The following is a 15,270-nucleotide window of genomic DNA, read 5'->3' as shown; positions in this document are numbered from 1 at the left end:
CTAAATTAGCTCCTCAACATGTCTAGAAGTTCATTTTAATGAACTAATCATTTGATTCAGGTGTGGTGACCCAGGGTGAGATCTAAAACCTGCAGGACACCGGCTCTCGAGGACCAACGTTCCCTACCCCTGTCCCAGAGCCACACTATCAAATATAAATTGTTGCAAAATATGGAAATACAAAAAAAATAACCCTGATAGAATCAAAAATTATATTTCCAATGGTGAAAATGTCATTTTTGTTGAGATTTTTTGTTTTCAATTGTCAGAAAACCTTTTCTTCCCTTTCCACTGTTTCCTACCTCTTCCTTTTGTGTTCCTCTTTCACATACCCTGCTTATTTAAGGCACACCTCTACTAATTCTAATTTTTCATTCAGGTCGCTTTTCCCCACACAGGTTCTCCTACGGTGCGGACTGTTGTTTTTTTTTAAATAGGTTTTAAGAGCAGTTTTTTGTGTTGTTTTTGGCTCATCCTTGTTCTCATCAGGCAATTGTTGTTTACTCTCAAGGCGCTCGACTATTTAGCTCTTTTTATTCTGTGGCGAGGAAGACGGAGGGATAGACTACAGATAGTAACTCTGTCTTTTAGCAGCAGGAGCCTCCAGGAGACAGAGCGGGTGGTAGGCAACGAGAGATGGATGTGTTTGTCCACAGGCAGAAGGTTGGTCGTATAAATCCAACGTGAGTCGGCTAAAGTGACCCGGGTTGCAACGTCTCCCCTGGGGACGGCGTCAGCTCAGGGGACTGGTTGGCCCTGATGGTGCTTTAAATCTTCCTGCAGCCATTTCAACTGAGCATTGGCTATTTCAACTTGCTAGCCCGCGCCAGGCAAATGCTGTTGATTTATCTGCACTGCTAGTTTTTACAGAAAACAGCCTATTCTTTTTGTAATTACCCCACTTGCTCAGCTAGAGGAAAAGCATGGACTCTAGAAGCTGTTCTTCTCGCTTAATGGGTAGTAATGGTCTTTCTCTCAGATAATGGTCTGGCTGGCGGGTCAGGCACTGCGTCATGCAGAGACGCTGCGTGCATTACGATAAAACCCCTGTTTGCTCAGTTGCAAGTCTCTGCAAGCCTTTGTATTGTGCACACAGAAAACAATCCGAGGCCTGGCCTATGGTCACTCCGCCTCCCACCCCCACGCAGCCAAAGCGCTCCGTCCCTTTTTCTGTCCCAGCATTGTCACTCTTTGTATTGCTGCCAGAGGTCTCTGGAAACCATTCTCCCTTATTCTCTGTTTCTCATTCTCTTTCTACTCCTTTCCCGATGATAGGGTGTTTCATCCTTGGTGTGTTTTGAATGACTCGCCGGCAGCTTGGCAGTGATTTAATATGTCACGGTGCTACATAAATCCTTTGTCTTCCCACATGCTGAAAGCGTGGCGAGCAGGATAAAGCCTGGGCTCCTGTTTCAAGGAGTAACACCCCCATCACACACATCCACAAACCAATTCCATTATGATCACGGACTGATAGGGCCAAGCGTGCCAGACCAACACTCCCCTGGAAGGAAGGAGGTGCGAGAGAGCAAATCAAACCGATCGTCTCTTCATCTGTTTCCTTGTCTCCCCTTCACATCCAAGGTCCTACTCTGAGCTGCTCTCAGCTGCCGGGCCACTGATAATATCTGTGAAGCAGATATTCCTCTTCTCTTCTCTTCTCTTCTCTTCTCTTCTCTTCTCTTCTCTTCTCTTCTCAGCAGACATATCATAGCTATAAGACTGTTCGCCGCTAATTAAAAGATGACTTACCAACGCTTTATCTAACAGGACTTAAAAAGTTTTCTTTGAAAGGAGTTGCCAGTTTGAACACAATTAATCCAGAGACACCACATCCTGTTATACTGTGCTGCTTTTTTCTTTTGCCAGTGAAGCGTTGTTCACTTTTTTCCGCAGAACCAAAAATGGTCACAGATGTTTTAGATTATGTTCCCTCGGAGTCTAATTACAGTTTTTCACAAATTCTAAGACACATTTCCTGAAACCTTATGGCCTTTTCTCCAAACTTTAAACACGAGAACCAATTTTCAAACTACTTTCATAAAACCTTTGACTCTTCTAAGAAAAAACACACACACACAAAAATGCATGAAAAGCTCAAAACTACACAATATTTTTAGATAATTCGCTGTCAAAAATAATAACACTACTGATCATTCATTGCACAGTACAACAGAAATGAGAAAACACAATCACACAAAAGTGACAGAAACATGAAATAAAGACAGCCTTGTTCTACAAACATGCGTATACACTCAAGGTTATGGTTGCAACATAAAAGATACTGAGATTGCTTTTTTCTCTTAAAGTCAATATTTGGTATGACCACCTTTTTTTGGAACATCATGAGCTCTTTTAGGCAGCTTTCTGGTAATTTCTTGAAGTATCATCAGAAATAGTTCTCCAAACTTCTTGAAGGACATTCAAAGCTCTTCTTTGGATCTTGGCTGCCGTTTGTTTTGTTCTTTGTTTGGCATCATTGTCGTGCTGAAAAATTAAGTTTTTCCAAATCAGATGCTTTCCACGTACATGGTGAATCACAATCTCACAGTACTTTCCTGTGTTCATAATTCCATCATTTGTTGTTAAGATCCTCAACGGCACTGGATGAAATGTGGCACCAAACCATGACAGAGCCGCCACCATATTTTACAGATACATGTAGAAACTCATTGTTGCACCTTTTTCCTGACCTAGCTACATATTGACAATGATTTAAACCAAACTTTTTTAGTTTGGGTTCACCACTCTGTAGGAGCTTTGGTCCCTGTTTCTGTTGCTTTAGAATAGCGTCTCCTTCCATTGAGACCATTTCTGATGAGGCTTCATTGAACAGTGGATGGATCAACTAAAGGTCTAGATGCTTTCAGGTCCTCTGTCAGGCCTTTGCTGAAATATTTTTTATGTCTGCTAATTGTTCTTTTGGCCTCCACTTGTCCAGTTTCCTCAATTTCCTAAGGATGCATTGCACACCATACCAAGGTAATGCCAAGTTTTAGCTAATAAGTCTTTGGTAATCACCTTTTGGTGCAAAAATACAGCTTTTTTGTGTCAAACCATGTTATCTTTTTTGTAGATTCATTTAGAGTAAAAGAAATGAGAACAAATTATGTGTTTTTGTGACAAATTGACAAACCTTTCAGTCACCCAACACGTTCCTATGTTACGCGTTCGGAAACAGGAGGAAACATGAAACCCATTTGGATTCAATCTACACATGTACATTTATTTTACTTTCTCATCATGAATCGCTTTGAAAAACACTATCTAACACGATTGTGGTTAAGGTTAGGGATAAGGTTATGGTTAGGGTTAGGGCTCGAATACACAGCTGGAATGTGCGTTACCACCGGGAGCGTCATTCTATTGGATTTCATCCACAATCGGGCGCATGTCATAGGGACACGGAAGGTTACCTTTCGCTTTCCCATTGGACGCCTTGGGACGTGACAAATCGTCGGTATGTTACGTGTCGGGAATGAGAATGCTCTGGTAGACAACACAGGTTAATCCCTGGAGTTAGCTGCCTTTTTTATGCTACAATTCATAGCTCAGTGTTAAGTGGAAAATGGTTTAAGGCCTGTACCGAAAATGAGTGATAAAGCAGCCAATGTTCAAAGAAAAAACTCTGGAAGATCTCCAGAATGCCTGGAGAAGCATTGCTCAAGACCACCGTAAAGAAATTACAAGAGGGTGCTGGTTTAGCTCAGCGGGTTGATCAGGTGACCCACATGGTACAAGACTAAAGCAGAAGCCTGGGTATTAATCTAGCCTGTCTTCTCCTTGTCTTTCTCTTTCAGCTTCTTCTCTTCGCTCTGTCATTGCTAAAAAGCCCAACCGTGTATTTTTTTTTTTAAATGACAAAAAAAGGTCTGGCTCCTTGGAAGCAAAATTGAACAAAAGACTTTTGAACTGTACCATAATTGTAAGAAGTAAGACTCATAAAAGCAATATTAGCTCTGTGTGTGAAAAATACCAAAGGCGGCGGTTTCTTGAGTAAATCGTAGCTGGCGATGTATAAATCTCCTACTGGAGGTTTCTTCTATTTGTTTTCATATTGCTTCTCATTTCATGTGCAGAAACATGGTCTATCACAGCTGCTCAGCAAAGATCATCGAAAATGACTGCTCTAAATTGTGCTCGTTCTTGTAGTCCTCCTCCTCCGCCTCTCAGCTTGTTGCCTTTCATTGTTAGTATCAACCTTCCACTTACCTTTGCTACCTGGCATATACAAGTTTCATTACATAATTAGCAGCAACTGTTCACATATTTGAGTCACCGTGTTTAAAAAAAAGAAAAACTACATTTCTGCTGTAGCTGTGTTTAATCTCTGCCTCCAGTGGTTAGTATTATGCATCACAGGTGCATCTCTGTGGTGAAGTGTGAGAATTTCAGATTCAGAGAAAAGATTAAACGAGATCTGCAAATTGTGTCTAACTAGGTGAAAACTGTTCTGTCATTTATTCGATAAATGGAAGTTTGATAGCGTGATTCAGAGAATGGGATTCTGTGCTTTAGCAAAAGTGACAAACTGTAATTTCTTCCCTGTCGTATTGTACTGTATGTTATGCTGTACTGCAGTACACATTCTTAACTCTTTCTCCACAGATCCGTGCAAAAACGTTTTGAACTGCCGCGTGGAGCCTCTCACCCGCCAGCCGCTGAAATTTGTGCCACTTGAGTTGTGCCCCCTAAGCGATGAGCCTCTGTGTGCCAGTGATGGCCGGACGTACCCCAGTGAGTGCGCTATGAGGGCGACGGGCATCCAGAAAGGCATCACGCTCAGAAAGATCCATGCAGGACAGTGCACAACGCTGGGTAAGGATGAAGCTTGTTGTCTTTAAAGTGTGCAACCCTTTCAATACAGATCCCAAAACATCTTGGAAATACATTTAGTGGTGCAAGGGATAAAAATACTCAAATGCCATGACTTATATAAAGGATTCTTTTATGCTGCGTGAAACAGAGATTTAGTAGACCTTGCCCTTCTCTCCCTGTTAATAATCTAAAAAAATGCAACATAATAAGATGAGATGAATTCAAATATTGTAATTTATCTGCGTGCAGGTATAACAGGGAGTAGCCATTTGTCTGTCTAGGTCAGAAGTGTTGAACATAAGGCTCCGGGCTCTGAATCTGTCCAGCAAAGACTTCAGTCTGGCTCACAGTTTCTGGTTTTGGAAAATGTGAAGGAGGGCATAGATTCTGGACTTTTTAATGAATTTTAATAGTTTTTACTTTAGCTTTTCTTGCTCACAGAGACCTCCCCCATGGCCAAAGGTTTGTATTATTTCACTATGAGCTATAGAAAGTTCAGTTTCTACAATCTGTTTTTACATTTCTTTCATTTCTACAGCAGCATTTCTTTATCGTGTAGAAAAAGTAAGAGAAACTCTTGAGGTTGAAGTTTCTTATATTAAGAAATCTCCTGCATTAAATGTGTAGTTAAATGAAAGAGCAGTTTCACTGGTCCGGCCCACTTAAGATCAAAACTGACTGCATGTAGAATGAGTCAGACATCTCTGCTTTTGGTCTTTTGTTATTTGACTTAGCCAAATTTCTGTTTCGTGGTATTTGTATAATTAAACAATATAATATCTTTCTATATTGGTATGTGACTATGCAGAAGCTCTCTTAAGTCTCATTTGTAGTCTGTTGTAGGCTGACCAATCGTATTTGAGCAGCCTTGACTTGGTGTTTTAAAAACAGCAGACTTGCTGTAGATCAGGGGTGGGCAACTCCAGGCCTCGAGGGCCGGTGTCCTGCAGGTTTTAGATCTCACCCTGGGTCAACACACCTGAATCACATGATTAGTTCACTACCAGGCCTCATGCAGAATCTGCATGATGGGAAACTTTGTTTGCAAATGTATTACAAGGGCTGACTAATAATAATAGTGAAGTCTGTGTTTCAGTCTGGACAAACCACTCTATTGAAACCCCAGCAAGAAAAAGGACAACAAGGAAAGCATGCAGCCACTGAAAATGTTTGGCTTGTCGGGGTTATTTATATATATATATATATATATATATATATATATATATATATATATATATGCGTGGTATATATGGTATCAGTGAAACCTTGCGATCGTATTACCATATATTATGCAAGAATTGAAATACTTTCAGCCAATGTTTTAACACATACAGGTAGACTAGCATCAAAATCAAACTTTAAAGCTGTGTTCCAGAGAGATAAATTACTCCCGGGTCTCGGGGTCTGTATTGTATCCATGCTAGCACTAGCCTCCTCCAGCCTGATAAGAGACCCCAGGGCTGTTATCTGTGCTATTACAACATGAGGTTTAGGCCGTAGTCAACAAAGAGCTGTCAGCTTTTACTGTATGTCTGATAGCCATCGGAGGAAATCCAATTTTCCTGGTGTGTTGTTACTGAAGTCCCACAAAGCTACAGCTCTACGGGTTTACAGCAGTAATGTGCGGAGACCCCCACCCATGTATTAAAACCCCCTGACAACACCAAGGACAGATCACCGCAGGACGTCTTTTGGTATGGTCAGCAATGGAGGCTGATACAGCCTGGTTCTTCTCTCTGCTCCGCTTGACAGGCCGATGTTAGCATCAGGGCTTAAAATTGCCCAAATCCCAGCCTAAGTAGCGTCGTGTGTGCTGTATGAGAGTGTGTGTGCATGCAGACATGTTCATGCATGTGAGCAATGGGATGGACATTTTTTTTCTTCCTTTTTTCCTCCCTCTCTTTCTGCTGTGCCTTTTCAAATGAAAGAATAATTCAATTTGAAACAGAGATCCATGAAATCATATCCCTAAGCAAATTACAAATTGGTAACTAATGAAAATGGCCATTTCGACTTGTAACCATGACATTGCACATCCTTGTACCCCTTTCAGTCTGATACAGCACCAATGTAATTAAGTGTGGCATGACAGGCTTTTAAAGAGAAGAGAAGAAGGAATTGAATTGGTGTACAAATTTGATCCACTGATCAGGAATGGAATAAATTCAAGTGCCTCCAGAACAGAGGCTTGCCTCAAATTGAATTTTCTCACTTCAGTGGCAAATTTGCCATTTCACATTACCAGTATTTCGCTTTTTCTTAATTTCCACAGTAGATTTCTGCTTAGTGAGTCAAAATGGTATGACTTTAATAGTTTAGACTTAAACATGACCCTAAAATGAAATTCATGATTATTCTTGAGCTTTTTGTTAAAGTTTTTGCAAAACTTTATTATTAAAGTTAGAGGGGAGCACAGGCATGCTGATAGAGTAAGGTTTTTGGGGGGTATTTGCAGTCTTATTAGGTGTCCCTTCATAGTGCAGGCTACTAGATTTGCTTATTTTTTGCTAGCGGCAAACCAGAAAACTAAATGGAATGCTAAAAATACAAACAGGCCGTTTTTTTTTTTTTAAGATCATTTTTTGGGGGCATTTTAGCCTTTATTTGATAGTAGAGAGCTGAAGATAAACAGGAAAGTTGAGGGAGAGAGAAGGGACGTGCAGCAAAGGGCCGCAGGTCAGTCTTGAACTCGTGCTGCTGCGCTCTAGCCGTGTAACATATGGTCACCCACTCACCCACTGAGCTAAACTGGCTCCCAAACAAGCTTTTAAACTGCAGCGAAAGCTATAACTATTATAAAAAAATATGTCTAATAACTCCTCTGGTACTCACTCTCATTCATCCAGCCACTACTCTTGGCTTTAGCTATCATTTCTAGCCGATTACTCCCTGTAAAATGTAATGTGAACTTACTTTGTGGACAGTTTTGTCGCCTAATGTGCGTAGAACAGATAACCTGATGTAACAGATGGTTTGTTGCACAGAACCATCTGGGAAGCAATCCTTGTTTGTTATAGGGAAGAAAACAGCACAAAAAATACACAGCAGATGACGAGATGAACCTTCTGTATGTCATTGTCTACTTCAGGCGAACGTCAACCAGTCACATCAACAAACCACAGCTAGAATCACAGTAACTTTGTAAGAACATCTTCTTCTTGCTCATACAAAGCTGATTGGTTCAAACCACTGCAGTCACCTGACAAGACTGAGTCTCTTGTGATTGTGTCTTTTAAGAATCCAGCATCCAAGAAAGGTTATGTAACAAATTAAGCATCAAATAATCTACTTGACAGGAACAAATGTGGTCCGACTTCTTTTTAAGCACTACTGCCTTACGCTGGTGTGTTGGCTGATCTGAGTATGTCATTTAAATGTAACTGGAGTCATTTCTAGTCTATAGAATAACTGTATGTTCCAGCGTATGTTGTTTGTCAGAGATCGACAGCTAACATGGGCCTTCTGCAGATATACTGGAAGTATTTGCAAATAGGGTGCTGCAATCATTTTTATATATGCTGTAGAAAAAGATGCTTGTGTATTCCAAAATGCAATCATCACAGACTTTGCCCAACCCACTGGCTCCAGCTACATTGTTTCCAATACTTTCGCCACTTTGTGCAGCACATGTAGCAGAGTAGCATGCCCGCTAATATATGAATCTCTGATGTGTTTCTTTCATGCATTTCTGCAAAAGCCTCTGCTAACATCACCTATCTCCATAAACAACAGTAAACATTCATATAATTACTACTTGGATGATTTATAGCCTGGTTTATGTCCTTATGGTTGTACCAGCAAGTTAACACAGCAGGAAGAACAACAGGTTGACACTTCTCTAGCTTCAATTTTTTGTTGTTGTTATGTTTGCTAAGTACCTCTTCAATGCTTTCATCTGTGATGATCAGTCTGTCATGCTGTTACAAAATTGGCAGTTGGAAACTAAAAAGCCTAATCAGTCTCTGTACACATTAAAGGAAAAAAAATGAATAAGTGGGTGAAAGCAGATGTTCACACATAGAGCAAAAAAGGGTCACTGAATGGTGGGTCTGAAAGGGGGGAAGGGTTAAGGTAAGGTTAAGGTAGGGTTATCCCCTGTACAATCCAAAGAAGCTGCATTGTTTTGTTTTTCTTGCAGACGAATGCAAGGACTGTCCCTTCTATGGTGTGTGTCTGGTGGAACAGCTGAGCGCCCGCTGCTCTTGTGATCCCATCGAGTGTGACGGCACCTACAAGCCTCTGTGTGGCAAGGATGGTAACACATACACCAATGACTGTATGCGACGCAAGGCGGAGTGCCTGAGCAAGACCCCCATCGCCACCAAGCACCTAGGACCCTGTGGTGAGTAGAGCTGGAGACTAGGAAAGGGTGGGTGGTGACCTGGTGGTGGGGATTCCTCCTTCTTTGGCTTTCGCACGAACCAGTGCTGAATCCCTGCCTTGGTGTGTGTCTTTCTCTGTGTATTTGTAATCCAATTTCAGTCTGTTTTTCCTGCTGAAGAGTCTGGGCTGATGGTACGTTCGTCTGTACTTAAAACTTTCCTGAAAAGTATCTGAAACGGTTGGGTGATGTCCTCTGAGTGGGGGAGGGGTGGGGTGTACATTCAGAAAGGATGGGTGTGCCAAAAAACAAAAACGGTGCCTTCAATTCGTCACCCGTTCACCTCCCATCCATCTCCTCACCCCTGTCACGCTTCATCCCAGCATCTCAAACAGACAACCAAAACGAAACGCCACCTTCATGTTTCATTCATCCGCCCTCTGTCTTCTACTCCTTCACTGGTGCCAGTCTTCCACTTCAGTGGCTTTTGTCGTTTTTTCCTCCCTTGTCTTTGTCTTTTTGTCTTGTGTGCTCTTCTTGCATAAAAAAAGCTATTCTTTCTTGTTTCAGTGCGTCAGTCAGTCTGTCTGTCTATGTCCATTTGGCCGGCTTCCCGGTTGTCTGGCTGCAGGTGGCAAGTGGGGTCACCCAGTGGGCGACCTCATCAAGCGGATTCTGAGGGGTGAAGCCCTTCCCCTCGCTCCGTGCGGACCTAACAGGAGGGGTCTTGTACTGCTGTCTTTTTCCTCTCACTCTTTCTGTCTCTCTGTGTGTCTTTGTGGCATTAATGTCTTTTCCTTCTGTTTACCCTCATGCAAAGATGTGATCCCTGAGGTTGGAGAAGTCTCCCTCTCTCCTCTCTGTGTTTTATTTTCAACCTAACTAAAAAAAGGAAGCTTCTCCTGTTCCCACCTGCCTAACCGATGCATACCTCTGGTTAATCTCCTATTGCATGTTCCAAAGTGCACGCCAGATCCCAACCTAACAGCTTCCCAAACAATCCCCCCCGCTCCATCAATCAGGATTGTGTCGTAAAAAGCTTGCAACAATGCACAAAACCACGTGTAAGCATGACTCCTGCAGTGGGGCTGGAGTTCTGCTGCATTTTAATGAAACATTTTATATCCTACAAGGTCTCAAAAATATGATCATTCAGGTATGTGAGGATTTAAAATTCATCCCTGGATTGAACAGAGACCCAGTGAAGGGCTGGAGCTAAAAAGAGACCTGACACAATAAAGTATATAGTAGCAGTAGTAGTAGTAGTTCTACTAGTAGTAGTAGTAATTATAGTTTAATCATATTTTACACAGCTTTTTTAGAATGCGTCATTTAGCTAGAAAATTAACATTTTGTGCAAATCTGCATTTATGTCTTCTAGAACTCATGTTGCTAAATCAGAAAAATGAAGCCACTCGATTTTGCTTTGGCATAGACACTGTCTAGCAGAGAGCATGTTAATTAACAGAGAACATCCTTAGTGAAAACATTAAAAGACTGAGGTCAGGGTGGCTGTATGTGTAGGTAACACAAGTGGTTTCTCCTGTTGTATATCAGCTTCTTAACGGTCAACACCATCACCACAACCCTGCCTATCCTTAACCATTCCCTTCACTTTAGTTTACTTGCTATAATTTCTCTGTTAAGCTTAAACCGTCTCACGGTGGCACAGATATTGTGAAAAATAAATGATTTTCAAAACATTAAACACTGTAATTGAACAAAATCCGATTTAATGCGGAGCTGCCCCATATCAACATTCTTGCTGGTGAAAGTCTGCCAGCTGAATGTATTGTGAATTGCTCTTTGTTAATAAAAGAAGAATGAAGAGATTTGTTAGCCTCTAAGCTTAGTGAGCCAACCTTAAGCTGCACACACTTCATTCGAGGTTCGGTGTGTAAAGCAGGTTGGCAGAATTTCAACCGATATCATAAGATGTTCAAGGCCCATTCTGTTCTCGGCACTGACACGCTCTGTCTAGCGCGTTTCCTCGTGTTAAGGGGCTGATTTAAAGGGTTGATTCACCCAAATTAAGATGACATCTTTTTTAAAGCTGTAACGCAGAATGCACTGATATTTTATCATGTGTCATTTACGTGTCCGAGTGTCTCTGTGATCATTTTTAGAGGTGATTTGAAGACCTCGTCTTGAGTTAATCTTTTTCAGAGTCAGGTTTTTTTTTTTGCTCTTTCCCATCACAACCCTGATAGCCCAGCATGCGTGATAAAGCTGGAGTAATCTGCTCATGCTGTTCGTGTGACATTACCTCAAACAAGAAATCCGCCCAACAGACGCGTTGTGTAATCACGTTCAGAGTTGCTGTCCGCATTTTTATTGTTGTTGCGACAGAGGCCGATAAAACGAGAGAAATCCGTCCATCCTCTAGGCACTGGGGCGAAGCTGAATACCAAAGTTATCTCCAGTCGTCAGCGTCAGGAGACACCAAAACTCATTTGCATTATTCGGCCGTCTGAGCTGTGAATAAATTAAATAGTGGAAATGGCAGCGCGAGCGCTTATATATTTTGCTCTGTTTCATTATTTCTGGCAAATGCTGCCTCAGTTCAGCCCCCTCCCCTCCCTCGTTTGTTTCGCTATTTTTTTTTTCTCCCTCCTCGCTCTTCATCCTTTCCTCCCTTCCACTGCGCATCGCAGCCGTCAGCGCATGGTAGTATGTTTCTTTAATGCATTTTTATTGACATTTGCATATTTTTCAAAACAGAGCGCCACAAACGCCACCGCCCCCCGATACGGTTTTAATTAAACATCAAAAGAGGCAAACCTAGGTGCCCACTGAGACTGTTGGTTTAGTCAGACAGATGATATGCATGCAAGGAGTGTGTGTGTGTGTCAGTGTTTCCATGTGTTTAATCACATTAGAACTCTCTCTCTTAATTTTTCTTTTTCTTTCTTTCTTAAATGAAACTATATTCAACCTTGTAGCGTGTAGATCTCTCACTGTAAAACAAAAGAGATTCACCTGACAGATGCACATAATTTAAGGATGTGAGCATCTTCCAAACTGACTTCCAAAGCACTGAGTTCTCTTAAAAATCAATCGATAGCCTATCAGAACGCACGCACCAACACACTTGCAGCCATGACAGTACTGTCAAAGGTCAAATCAGAATGAGAGCTGTGTCAAACAGTCCCACGCACTCAGTTGCCCACCATGTCAAGATTATAGGCAAAGTTTCATGTATCTGATCAATTAAATGAGTGGTATTTAATAATTTTTGAGCTTTTTCATTTCATTCTCTTGTTTCATTGGCCGAGTGGTGGGTTAGGTGGAGTGATCGATCACTCTGCCAGCTGTCAAACGGATGAAATTCTCCAGTTTTGACACAGTCATAAATCTCTTCTCATGTGGGTGACAGCCCTTAATGTCACCCCTTCCCTGCCGGTACTCACCCCCACAATGGATTGTGCTGTAAAGAAACCCAACATGTCTATAACGTCCTGACGGCTGTCCTCCCTAGGGGGAAAAAACCTCCAAATTGATTGATATCCAAACCTTCAATTTAGAGATGAAGACACCACGTGACGTTTAGCTGATTTACTTAAGTCCAGACAGAGTCACAAATCTTCCAGATGTCTGTAAACACGCAAAGGACTTTTGCTGGAAATGAATCAGAGTAGACTGCTGGGAAGGAGGACGGACAGGTCAGCAGCCTTGGTTTCTAAGATGGAAACATAAGAGTCGTTTGGCACCAACAGAGGAAAAGATCTATCAACTTTTAAAGAGGTTCAGTTATTTTATTTACTGGACTTTGTGTGACTTATTCATAGACCAGGTTGCTGTTCTACAGTACACACACAGTTTTAATAGCAGGTTAAAACATAATTGCAACCCCGCCGTGCAGTCGAACTTGCCTTCATCCGACATTTGAATAAAGTGCAAGAAAATGTCTGCAGTGGTTAATTTGAGATTGATTGTAAATCTCCACAGATGGCCTCTATTAAGTGTTTCACACTACACAAGAATATTTTTAGGCTAATGCAAAGAAATCCTGTTTTTCTTCCCCTCTGTCCTCTATGATGTCAGCACAGCAGGCTATTGGCAGAAACTAAGCAAGGAAGTGTGCATGTAGCGTGGTCTGTTGTTGCAGAAATGTTCTTGTATTTTCAGCTATATTTAGAGGACCGAGCAATGATGGGAGACTCTTTGATGTTTGAGTCTATTGTATTCTGATTCTATAAAATTTCCCCATTGATAAAGGTGATATGAAATAACAGAGCAACTTAAAATGCTAGCTCCTATATTTATGAAGTATATTTGCTATGCCTTTCTGCCAAAAAAGACACTGAGTCAATCTGAAGCTGAAAACCAACAAAGCAACATGAGACAGCCCATTAATTGGAAGAAAATATCTTTTCAACAACTTTTTTTCCCCACATAAATGATTGTGCTTGTTAAAATGCCTTTAAAAAAAGGAATCTATTTATTTGATATGAGGGAACCAGACTGTGTGTAAAATTAATTACTTTTGCAGTGAAAATGCATAATTAAATCTTTGCTTTCTCTCCTCTATCTTGGCCCAAAGTTGCGCTGCAGCTTACTTCCTGCCCAGCGGGCATGCTATTTTGGTGCATATTCAGTAGTAATCAATGGAAAAGACTACAGGAGTGCATAGCTGCTCACCACAGGTCCCTGGAGCCCGTTCATGTACTAGCCTCACGTCTGGTATTAACAGAATACGAAGTAGAGAGGGCCCTCTGAATTGGTGGTTATGTTGTTCATAAAACAAAAATACAAGCAGCAGTGTTGCTTTTTAGCGCATAGAGGAGGATGATTCAGTAAAATCAGTAACACAAGACAGCCTATTAGAAACACACACGCACACATAAACAAGGAGTGAACAAATGAAGGAGCTGGTTTTGAGGACACAAAATCTTTATCCGCGGCTCTTTTGTCATTTCGTGTGTACACAGCTGTGTGCGAGAGAGAGAGTGAGCGCTCACAATCACAAGTGCAGAAAAGCTCACGCAAGTGCAAGTTGCTTGAAATGTGTTGCCTGTCGCCTCTGGAGGTTAACACAAAATCACTCAGTGGAAGACACATTGTCATTGACAAAGAGCTCTGCAAAGCAGGAAAGAAAAAATCTGTCACCTTAGGTGTCAAGACTTTGTGCAGAATATTTTATCATTTGCATGTTTATTTGATGAGCATCTCCCCCCTGCGCGTTTGTGATTGGACTAACAAACAGTCGCGAAGCCTGAGTGTGTAAGTCAGCCTGAGATCACCAGTGCTGTTATTGCTAATCAAGTTAATTAGAGGAAGTGCCGTGGGAGCCTGATTGACGGCAGCTAGGGACCGCCGGTCCACTTACTGCGGCCCGCAGGCTGTCATTGAGCAGAAATTGCAGAGAAATGTGGGTCAACGGGGTGTCAGGAGTGACTTGAGGCGGGCTTGGTGTTCCATTGGGGTGTGATCAGCCATGCAGTTCTTCCAATTTCAACAGTTTTCTTTTCATTTTTTTAAAAAATGTCTTCCTAGGCCTTCCTCGTGCTGTAGCTCCTGATTTGATTGGAGATGCAGTAAGTGATGCGAACTGCTGTGCCGTTTTTTCTTTACTTTTTTAAACTTCCTGCAACATACACACCCTAATGACTAGATCACCACCTTTTTTGGATTAGACGAACAATATTTGCGTATCATCTCATCTCTGACGGATATATGTCAAAAGATCAGGGGATCCCAGCTTGTGTCCCCTCCCCATGTTATTTTTGCTCGTCTCTATTTTGAAGAGCAACACATTCTTAGTTGTACAAGCACAAAGAGGCTTCGACTCACCTCCTGCCTGTGATAAGTATTCAGTGGTAGACAGACACAGCCTGCGGGTATGCCTTTTGCTGTATGCTAATATAGCCTTTTCTCTGCACCTCCCTCTCCCTCGACTAATGTGATACATAAATGTTTTTAATGTGAGGGAGGTAAAGGGAGTCGGATCAAAGCCCTGGCAGTGGAGACACACAGAAGGCGGGATTTTGCTGCAGATTGGCTGCACCCTATTGGAATCCTGTGTTGTAATGGGTTGCAGTTGTAGGTGATTATTCCTGCCAGTTGGCCACTGCAAGCATCACCTGGATTACACTGATTCACTGCCCTGCATAATACAGGGAATGATTTGG

At 41.8% G+C, this 15,270-nt stretch overlaps 1 protein-coding gene across 8 annotated transcripts in view; it reads left to right on the top strand.

The window, feature by feature from the left end:
- Positions 1 to 15,270, top strand: part of agrn (agrin) — a 259,292-nt gene that overhangs the window by 165,244 nt on the left and 78,778 nt on the right. For all 8 annotated transcript variants that reach the window (XM_063465477.1, XM_063465483.1, XM_063465481.1 and 5 more), the window contains 2 exons: positions 4,609 to 4,818; positions 8,957 to 9,160. In XM_063465477.1, the coding sequence (XP_063321547.1) occupies positions 4,609 to 4,818; positions 8,957 to 9,160 (414 nt within the window). The remainder of the gene's footprint in view (positions 1 to 4,608; positions 4,819 to 8,956; positions 9,161 to 15,270) is intronic.

Source organism: Pelmatolapia mariae, linkage group LG20, assembly GCF_036321145.2.
Source record: "Pelmatolapia mariae isolate MD_Pm_ZW linkage group LG20, Pm_UMD_F_2, whole genome shotgun sequence".
NCBI lineage: Eukaryota > Metazoa > Chordata > Actinopteri > Cichliformes > Cichlidae > Pelmatolapia > Pelmatolapia mariae.
This window is presented reverse-complemented; position numbering and strand designations above follow the sequence as displayed.